Source organism: Juglans microcarpa x Juglans regia, chromosome 8D (assembly GCF_004785595.1).
Source record: "Juglans microcarpa x Juglans regia isolate MS1-56 chromosome 8D, Jm3101_v1.0, whole genome shotgun sequence".
Lineage (NCBI taxonomy): Eukaryota > Viridiplantae > Streptophyta > Magnoliopsida > Fagales > Juglandaceae > Juglans > Juglans microcarpa x Juglans regia.
This window is the reverse complement of record NC_054608.1, coordinates 1,946,160-1,957,305: the sequence shown is the minus strand read 5'-3', so window position 1 is coordinate 1,957,305 and position 11,146 is coordinate 1,946,160. Positions and strand designations below refer to the sequence as shown.

General features: G+C 31.9%; 1 protein-coding gene across 1 annotated transcript; it reads left to right on the top strand.

Annotated features, from left to right (window-relative positions):
* The first annotated feature begins 209 nt into the window (after window positions 1-209).
* On the top strand, window positions 210-2,940 carry LOC121242043 (WAT1-related protein At1g43650). The gene is made up of 7 exons (XM_041139932.1): window positions 210-526; window positions 624-686; window positions 788-904; window positions 977-1,223; window positions 1,312-1,470; window positions 2,273-2,424; window positions 2,579-2,940. Exons 1-7 carry the CDS (start codon window positions 324-326, stop codon window positions 2,718-2,720), a joined length of 1,083 nt encoding a protein of 360 aa, XP_040995866.1. The 5' UTR covers window positions 210-323; the 3' UTR covers window positions 2,721-2,940.
* Window positions 2,941-11,146: the final 8,206 nt, after the last annotated feature.

Here is an 11,146-nt window from a genome sequence, read left to right as displayed (position 1 = left end):
GCGAATACAAACCTCTAAAGCTAATGCAAAAAGAGGAAATATCTCGACTCTTGTATTATGGGCGGGTCCCATGGTGTTAACTTTTAGCTATACATGGTAGTACCAAGCATGCATCTTTACTGATTGACTGATTTGAAATTGCCAGATGAAACTATTTTCGCACCCTATCTTAATATCTTCGTATCATACGGCCCTAAGAGATAATGCATGTAGGCAGAGAAAAGCATTCATGCAAAAGGCATTATCCTGTTAGTGCTCTGCATGCTTCACTTCACTATAAATTGAAGTGTTTCCCCGATTGAAAATGCAGTACCCAAGAAAACATGAAGAGTTTCCTTTGTTATGATGTGGCTATGGAGGGCCAAAAGCCTTATCTTGCAATGCTTTTCATTCAGTTTGCATATGCAGGCATGGCCCTGTTCTCCAAGGCAGCAATTGCTAAGGGGATGAACCCTTATGTGTTTGTTGTTTATAGACAAGCTTTTGCCTCACTTGCCTTGGCTCCTTTTGCTTTCTTCTTCGAAAGGTTTGCCCTTATATTCTGCCTCCACTCTTAATTTTCTCCCCTGCCTATAGATCTAATTAACTCGTGTCTTTTAACAACTGGTGCTATTGATGTACAGAAAGAAGGATGCTCCCTTATCTTACAACTTGCTCTGCAAAATCTTCTTCATTTCACTTTGTGGGTCTGTACTTGAGCTTATTAATATTGATGTTTGATTTCTGAAAATTACCATAAAGATGAAGAAGCTGAAAACAACATGATTTCTTGTTGAACAACTTCTAGGATTACCCTCAGTTTAAACCTCTACTACGTCGCTATCAACTACACTTCTGCAACATTTGCTGCGGCCACCACTAACCTAATTCCTGCCATTACTTTCATAATGGCTGCTTTATTGAGGTAATAATAGAGTTAGTACTGCTCTTCTTTTAACCAATCCCAATACTTAAATTGGTTTTGCTTATGCAACAGGATGGAAAGCATTACCATAAAGCATTTGCACGGAATGGCCAAGGTGCTGGGCGCTGCTGTAGGTGTTTGTGGGGCGCTTGTGTTTGCTTTTGTCAAGGGGCCTCCTATAAAGTTGTACTGGTATTCAGGAACTGAAAAGTCAAGTTCAAACTCATCGATTCTGGGTTCCTCGGGAGTAGAATGGATAAAAGGCTCTCTTTTCATGCTCTTAGCCAACTCTACTTGGTCTTTGTGGCTTGTTTTGCAGGTTTCCCTTTCACACCAATGATAGTTTTCTTGTTATGCTTTTAGGTTTATTTGTTCCATTTTGGTTTTGATCTTTATTCCTGTTTCAGGGTCCCATTATTAAACAGTATCAAGCGAAACTACGGCTTACTGCTCTACAATGCTTCTTTAGCTGCTTGCAGTCTACAGTTGTAGCCATTGCAGTGGACAGGCATCCATCAGCATGGAAAATTGGATGGGATATCCATCTTCTCTCAGTGGCATACTGTGTATGTTTCTTTATTTCCACAGCCATAATCATATTCAAACCCATGAACAAAGCTGATAATGCATTATTCATCATAAATACAGAAGATGATGATCATTAAAAAGAAAGAAAAGAAAGGAAAACATCACTGCTCTCTCAACCAACATGGTCTGTCTGGACAATGAATTTTATTCTCTCTTTTTTCCCTTAATGCAATGTCCTAGCAGTGAAGATACATCATGATCAAATAATCATATCACATGGATATATAATCGGAAACTCTGATTTGTCAGTCCATCGAATGAGCTTTTTAGCCAAAACCCATCATTTTAAAAATATAGTGCCATAAGTGGGATCTTTTGGGTCCAAGCGGGATTGCATTTCCCTCCCAAGGATAGGACAATATCTTTTGGCCTGACACGCTGCTGTTTGGTTCATCATCTACTCATCATGAGATGAACATATTGATCTGTCACATCAATTTGACAGCAGGCCAATGCTATGCCGACATATTTATTAGCCAATTATTTTAGGACACCTCTTCATAGCATTTACTGTTAAAAAGTGTAAAACACTATAATATTTTTTTTTTCTTTCTTATTTAATACTTTCAAATAAGAATAATAATATACATCAGTCATTATTCACTCTCATATTTTATATTTATAGTCTTTTCATATGGTGTGTAGATATTTTTTATAGAGTGTAGGATAATAAATAGTGATTGATGTAAAAAAATTTTCTTCAAATAAAGACTCAGATTAGCCTTGCACATACAAATAAATTTCACTTTTATTCACTAACAGTTTTAATGGAAATGGCAGGGAATAATCGTTACAGGAATTACATATTGGCTTCAAGTTTGGGCTATAGAGAAGAAAGGCCCAGTTTTCACGTCAATGTTCACTCCATTGGCACTCATTATTACAGCAATCATCTCTGCATTTCTGTGGAAAGAGAGCCTATATTGTGGAAGGTTCGTACTGTTAGCTAGATACTGTAACGAAAGATCCCATGATTCAGTCTTAGTTATTAGCATATGGGCCAATGACATCGTCTTATGAAAGAAAAGGTTATTAATTAGCACATAGAAATTTACCAAAGTCCATTGTTTTAATTCTAATTTGCAGTATTGGTGGGGCTATTTTGCTGGTGGGGGGCCTCTATAGCGTCTTGTGGGGGAAGAACAAAGAGGATAGCAAAAGTGAAATGGACAAGCAAAGACAAGTAATCAAAGAGGAAGTCATATTGGAGTGCATTACACACGTCTGAGTGATGGAATGAGGTCGTGTCCAATGGCACTCCCACAAGGAGAGTTTCTGATCAAGACATTATCACAATTGGAGCATCCTTTTGACTAAAACTTTTTAAGCTATTTAACTTTATTCTTTTTCCACTTTGTTTCTTTTAAGTTTGTATAAAAGTTTTAATAGAATGATGTTGTAACCTTGGTTCTTAATCTCTTATGAGAAACTTTTTCTTGTTTAGGTAAGTGTATTCATTGCAAAAGCAGATAGAATGCTGCTAACCCTTAATAACAACAGCATATAGCTGCAAAACAACTATAAATAGGCGAGTTATGCTACATACAGTCACTTTTGTGTACTCCTTGCACACTCTATTGATGTGATTAGTCAAAACAAGTTATTTTATATTAAAAAAAGTAATGCAGCCAATCACAATCGTAGAGTGCACAAAGATTATGAAAAAGTGACTACATAGAACTTTTGAAACAGAAACCGCATCTACACCAGCAAATGCACAAAAGTACACGCACTTAAGTACTACTGCAGCTGGTTCAAAAAGAGTGCCACAAATAGAGAGTGATAAAACACAACAAGCCATAGAAGAACACAACACATTAACACAATCAACCACCTTTGAAACCAAGTTATTTATTTAAGGACCTATTCACGAGCCCGGCCAAGTTAAATTGGACTTACTCCCTTGAGTGATAGGTTGGAGAACACTTTTTTCAGAATGTTAGACATCAAGTCCCGTCTGGAAGATAAAGATAGCCCAATTACGGTTAAAAAGAGAAGCCCTTTTCAGTTTCCCAATCAAGAAATTTCTTCAAATGAGAAGGGCAGCATGCATACGACAGCACACACATGACACGCCAACGTGATCCATCCAAGGGATGTGAATGTTGGGCACAATTATAGCCATGGAAATCTCTTTGCAATCTTCCTAACTTGGCAACTACAGCACTGCCTTTCTTGTACAGTCTTCTTAGCTTTTTTTACCTTGCAAAGTCAATTAGTAATAACTCTACACAAGTAGCAAATGTCATCTCTCTCTCTCTCTATCTCTGTGTTATCATCGTGGCAATAGTTCTCTCAAAATTCTTTAGGGCCAAGGCTATAGAAGCCTGCATCTCAGAATCAGAGTATCTAAAAAGATTAAACAGAGGGCAAGAGGGTGTGCATGCCCAACTTATACTGAACTTGCTCATAATTCGACACCCTCATCTTAATCATCAGTAAACCATCCACAATCTCTCTCTCTCTCTCTCTCTTCGAAGTTTCTCAAATAAACCTTAAAGATCTTTTACCACTCTCACTCAGGTACTCCTGCTTAAGCATAGAAACTTCATACAAAAAAAAAAAAAAAAATCATACTTTGGTCCCTAGGTACCACTTATAAACATAGGATTTCCTTGGTAAAGGTTCAGAGATAGAGAGAGAGAGAGTTCTTGACACTAATGGTATTTAATATAAAGAAATCATGTTTTAGCTATAAAGAGATTTTATTAAAGTAAATTCACAAACTGTCGTGACTTGATATGGTTCATTAAATTTTAAAATTATTTTTATTATAAAATAGATCTAACGTATCATATAAAACCATATCATTAATAGTTAAACTTCTCTTTGATATAATGGTTAAACTTATCACGTCATCAATCAATGATTGGTATTGTGATCAAATTTGCAGAAGAATATGCAGACAAGTGCAAATATAGGCAGTTGGGAAGTGAGCAAATAAAAAGATCCATTTCTAAATGTGTACATCTACTTCAGGACAATTGTCTTGATCCATTGAAAGGGAAATTGCATTCTCAAGCAACTCGCTTAAGGCGTCTTGGTCCATTGAAAGGAACTTCGAATGAAAATGGTTGAAAATTCATCTTCAAAGCACTTTGCTTGACACAGTCGTTTAAGAAAAAAGAATCTCCTAAAATTTTTTGTCTGAATACCAAATATAAAAGAGATGGATAGATGAAATGAAATGAGTATATAAATGAACACGAGCAGCATAAATATTATACAGTCCATTTTACATTATATTACTCTTTCACTTAAAATTCTAAAAAAAGTTTGCATAAAATGTTAAAAGGAGATCTTGATCTATCATTAAGGTTGCATTTGGATAGTGAGACACTCTTGAGTATTCTGTAAATAGTAATAAAAAAATAATAATAGAATATTAAATAGTAGTGAGAGACTACATCATTTACTCTTAATATCCAAAATAATTATTCAAAAATTTTGCTTTTATCATATTTTTATATTAAAATATAAAATAAATAATAAAATCTATTTCTTCTATCAATTTAAACTTTTCAGATAACTGAAAATTTCACAACCCTTCCTTACTGAAAATTTCACAACCCTTCCTTATTCAGCCTTTGTCTCAAGCAAGATGGGGTATTCGTTTAGGCCACATGTGTTTTTCACCTCTAATGGGCCTTATGTGGCTGTGTACTGAGTTGAGCCTGACAGTGACAGCACGTTACCTGTTTCCAGTAGGGAAGGTGGGAAATGATATCATAGATGTGATTTGTGAGAAAAATAACAGACAACTGGGGTCGTAAACTTTACACTTTGCATACCATGCTCTTCGTGGCCCTATAAGGCTTTTAATTTTTCCTACATAATGGAGAAGATATTTCAGAATCTACTACCTCACCTGCCAAGCAAAAGAGAGAAAAATATGGAAAAGATGTTATATAAAGTTGAAGTCCAAGAAGAAACAAAAGGAAAAGACAAAAGGAAAGCATTGCATGCTGGAAAAGAATACTGGTCTCTATATGTCGTGGGACTCCTGAAAACTGCCCAAATAATTGAATCAACTCATGAACAAGATTATGTTAATATATAAGTTAAATAAAAAAATCTACATATTCTCATCAATTTAAATTTTTAAAATAACTGATAATTAATATGATATCATAACAGAAATCTTGAATTTGAATTCTATCGTTACATTAATATTAATTATGATTTAAGAAATTAGAGGTTAAAAAATCGAGATTTCTGGTAGAGTTCTGGTTTTGGAACTCCTTGTCCTTGAATCGAGGCATAGGCCAAAATGCCATCAACTAGCCAGTAGCCAGGAATCTGAAAGTGCAGAGATAAAGTAGTGGAAGTTGGCTCCATTTCACCATCCATGATGCCTTTTGTCAACTTCCCAAAGTTCAAGATAAAAAGCTTGGGCCCAAGATCAACAACAACAATGGAAGCCCACACAAAATCAACAACCTTGTTGGACGTGATTTGTAGCTTACTTTTGTCTTCTTTGATTGCATTGAATTTCATCTTGAAATAAAGACTCTTTCTCAAGCTAGGTTTACTGTGTATGCTAGTTGAAAACAGTCAATATATCTGCATCAAGTAGCCTTAGAAGAGCTATATTTTGAGAAACTCAAAAGATCTTTTTGAGCTCGTTCTCTTCCCCATCTTTTTCTCTCAAGTTTTGTATTTTCTCTTTCTTTCTTTTTTTCAAATTCATATATATATATATATATATACACACATATGTCATGAATGTCTAATATTATTATAAATATTGATTTGCTTTTGTTCCAACAACATGATAGAGAAATGAATCAAGATCTTCTAGAAATATTATTCATGTCTCGACTCTAAGATTTATAGTAAGAGAAACATAAATCCATAAAACGAGTACTAGAAATGTTTTTCAATATTTGATTTTAGAGAAATGTTATAGTCACAAAAATATCTTATAAAAGTAAATCTATAAACTGACATGTATTCATAAAATGATACGTTAGATCTATTTTACAATACAAATAACTTTATAATATAATATATTACATCAAGTCACGTTGATTTGTGAATTTACTTTTATTATTATTTTTTTGTTAAAGCATTTCTTAAAAATAATAATAATACAAAAACACAAATCAACACAAAATCATTCATATGAGATATAGGTGTTCATGATTCTGCATGCTTTCCTTTCACTTAGTTTCTCCATTTAAAGTGAATCATTCCGGCGTTAATAGAAGAGACAACATAGGAAGTCTTTGTTTCTACTTAATGCTGTGATCCTAAGTAATGCTAATCATCAACAACCTCCCATCTACCATCATTCGGAAGGTCAAAAAGCTAGCATCTCCTTTCAAGCCAAGATTCTTACTCTTGCATAATAACATACATGAGTAATTATATGACATACGTACAGCTCTTTTTATAATTATTTATGTAATTATGTTTTAAAATGAACGTATTTATGTAAAATAATGCTATTATTATAAGTTATTTTATAAAAATATCTCTCATTTAAAATATAGTTATATAAAAGGTAGTGAAAATAGTTGTATATATGTCATTTTGTTTACATTCAAAACCAACATCAACTCATCTCATCATTACAATTTTCCTAAATTTCTACATAAAATATAATAAACAATTCAACTTTTTCAAATCCTAAAATAACTTTCCCAAATTTTCACATAAAATATAATAAATAATTCAATTTTTATTCTACCATTCACAAATTATCTCAACTCATATCTGAATTCAAACCACTCTTAAGTCAGTAATTATTTGTGCATGATTAAGCACCATTTTTTCATCTTTTTGTGACTACAAACTATAGTGGCACAATTATATAAAATATATATATATAAATATATATATATATATATATATATATGCATCCCAAAAGTGTAGCATAATTATATAATTGTGTTAATTGCTTCATCATGCATGCTTGTTTGGTATAAAAATATATCTTTCCTTTCAAACTTCGTTACCCATGATCTAATTTATTCCTCCAATCAGCTTTTATTTGCACCAATCCTTTTATTCATCATCATCATCATCATCATCATCATCATCATCATCATCATCAAACTAGCTTTAGGCATGATTGACAATATAAGCTTATGTAACATCACCCCATGCATTAATTAGCAAATACGTATGTATTAATTAAACATTATAAATATTAATGTAATTTTTAATCAATAGTTGTTCAAAGTTTTGGTACAAGTACTGTCCCCACTTCAGCTCTATCTCTTAAGTAATATTTACGAAACTATTGGTAATGAATATATACGGGCGTGTGCGCTTTTTTCATTTTCAATAACCTATTTTGCTTGACCCAAGTAGGTGGAAAGAAAGTTCATGCAATACTCAGAAGGGTTTACATCCGCATGATGTGATCTTCGATTACATGATAAGTATAGATTGGATCAAAAGATTGAAAAAGTCAGATTATTTATAGCTTCCCACTGACCTTGCTCTTTTTTTATTTTTTTAATAATAATATTACATATAATCGTAAAGTTTGAAAAAGAGTGAAATCTATTATTAAAAAATTAATTTTTTTTATGTAAGTCTCGTATTTATTCACTCTTTTTAAAATGATTGCATGGCACTTATACACTCACGACTGCAACTATCATTTATCCTTTTTTAAATGTTGGTCTAAGCTATTAGAACAAATATTAGAGTAGCAACTATAAAATGCCACATTAGACTAGAAATTATTTATAGCCACGTTTGTTTTTGAAAAGTATCTCAATTCATCTCATTTAATTATTATAATTTTTTAAATTTTATAAATAAAATATAATAAATAATTCAATTTTTTTAAATTTTAAAATAAAAATAATATTAAAAAATAATATAATAATAATATTATCTTATCCCACCTCAACTTAACTCATTATCCAAATTTTTCCTGGGGTCCACATAGTTTGAAACAACCAATAATAGAATGTCAAGTGTTGGAGGCTTGACCCAACAATTTTAAAAACTAAATTTTTTAATTTTTATTATAAGATAAATTCTGGAAACTCTCATCTCCATTCCTTCAGTTTTTCTTTTTTATTTCTTCATTAAAATTAGATTTTCTGATCCTTCATGTTATGCATGGATCATCTCACAATATCGATTATGAAAGTTGGAGAAATCTGAGCGGTAAATTTCATATAGCCAAATAGTATTATTCTAATTGAGTGATGTCATTCAGTTTATTAGAAAAATTAAAAATATAACAACAAAAGATAGAGGAAATATAGAATTTCAGTTTTTATTTTTTTATATTTTCGGATTTTATTTTAATTTAAAAATATTTTTATATTTTCTTAATAAACTACGTACCAAGTAAAACAGTATATAGCATTACTCTGAATATAAAAGTTCAGGGTCAATGGTACGCTTGCCGACACGTTTTAATTTATTATTAACATTTGATGTGATATGGGCAGAAACCCCACTGGTAATCAAATATGTTGAAAATGGAGCTAAATTATATAAAATCAAACTTTTTTATTTTATTTTATTTAATTATTATAATTTTTTTAATTTAATATAAAATATAATAAATAATTCAATTTTTTTAAATTTTAAAATAAAAATAATATTAATAAATAATATTATAATAATATTTTATTCACCTTTCGACATATTATCATTTCATACCAAAATACACATTAACAACGGATAACATTAAATATTGTAAGATCAATTATTTATGTTTATTTATCTCAGTTTCTCATTACATAAAATATTTTAAAACTTCAACATATAAATGTAGAGTATTTTAGTTTTGTAAAAAGAGTATTATATATCTCATGGGAACGCTCAAATTGTATTGAATTATTCAAAGCATCGGCAAATGCTAGTCATATTCAATAGAGGAACTATATCTGCAATTATAGAATGCATAAATTAAAACTGTGTAATCTTTTTGAAAAAAATGAATAAATATGAGATTCATATGAAATAAAATTAATTTTTTTAAAAATATATTTCACTTTTTTTTAAAAATAGATTCCACTTTTTTTAAAATAATTGTGCGGTACTTACATAATTTACGATTATATGTAATATTACTCTGTAAATAATGAATTAAAAACCATGCTCATACCATCGAACATCCATGCATACATTTTACATACATATTAATTTTTTTGTCCCTACTTTTTGTTTTGCCCAACCTACCTTCTTCAATGCATTAATGTGCTTTGTAGGTGACCAACGCATCATTGTTTGGTCAATTTCAGATCAAATTACGAGACTTTATATCTTGCTAAAGACAAACAAACATCAACCTAATCCGTCGGAAAAAAACATCAACCTAGTGATTATAATTACCGTTATGGGTCTAATTTTGATTATTTAATAGCTTTTAAAGAAGTTAATTCTTATTTTTTATTTTCTTCTTAATCCTTAATTTGCATGTGAAGTACTAACCTAAAAGAGATTTGGAAAAGTTCCTAGATCCTTCTTTTTAATCTGTTCAGTTGGATAGGAAGAACCAATTGAAAATGAGTTTTCTATATATCTAGACGTAACTATAGTAGCATTCTACCCGTTAAGAACCAAACAAGATGAAGCTAGATAGCAAAGAAATAGCAGGTCGTGCTACCGAGAGTCAGGTTTAAGTCATATCTTAAACCTCAACCCCATGATAGAATTTAATGAATCCTTAATTAGCTAATATCAATACTTTAAGATGAATATATACTCAAAGTTGAAATTAGGACAATAATACATGTCATACTACTTGAGAGTAACTAATGACCATTAAGCCACCATCTCGATGGTGCTAATCTATAGCTTAGTGATTACACTCAATTGAAGATGGCATAATTGAGCAGTATGTTGGTTAGACTGGTCTTGTGCAGTGATTTCTATCAGAGGTTGTTTTCTTATAATGCTCAGAATTTTCAAGTAGTGTGTCCATCGGATTGGATTTGTTCAGTCATTTCGAGCAAGGATTATTTTTTTGCGATGCTCGGAGTTTTCAAGCAATGTATCAGTTGGACTTGCCTTACTCAATGATCTTAGGTAAGGGTTAAATTCTTGCGCTGCTCGGTATTACCAACCAGTGCGTCCGTCATACCAGACTTATTGGGTGATTCCGAGCTAATGTTATTTTATTGTGATGCTCGAAATTACCGAGTAATGTGTTGGTCGGAATGACCTTACCCAGTTATCCTTAGTAAAGTTTATTTTTTTATGATGCTCGAAATTACCAAGTAATGTGTTCATCGGACTAGACTTGTGTGAGATCCCTATTTTTATGGGTTTTAAATTATTTATTTAATTATATTATTGTGTTATTTTATTTATGTTATTTTTAAGTGTATTTTATTGTTAATTATTTTGGTATGTTGGGATTTTAATTTCCTTATTATTATTTATTTTTATATATGTGTTAGTAATTTTTTTGTGTGTAAATTATTGTAGTGATTATTTATTGTAGGCTGTGTGTGAGTATTTGTTTTTGGGCTTAGTGTTGTGTGAAGCCCGTAGCAGCCTTGTGTGTGTGTGAGTGAGCCGAAGCCCAGCCCAGCAGGGCCCAGCCCGTGCGGCCCGTCAGAACTCAGCCCTAACTTATCAATACGGCGTCGTTTTGGAGGATGACATTAGGGCTTCATCTCTTTCTTCCTTGCGCCGTGCTCCATTTTCTTCCTTCTTCTAGTTTCTTCTGCA

Coding starts and splice junctions, on each gene's coding strand:
- LOC121242043 (XM_041139932.1), top strand. CDS start 324: ATGAAGAGTTTCCTTTGTTATGATGTGGCTATGGAGGGCCAAAAGCCT. Junction 905..976: donor ATAATGGCTGCTTTATTGAG/GTAATAATAGAG, acceptor CTTATGCAACAG/GATGGAAAGCATTACCATAA. Junction 1,471..2,272: donor TTCTCTCAGTGGCATACTGT/GTATGTTTCTTT, acceptor TGGAAATGGCAG/GGAATAATCGTTACAGGAAT.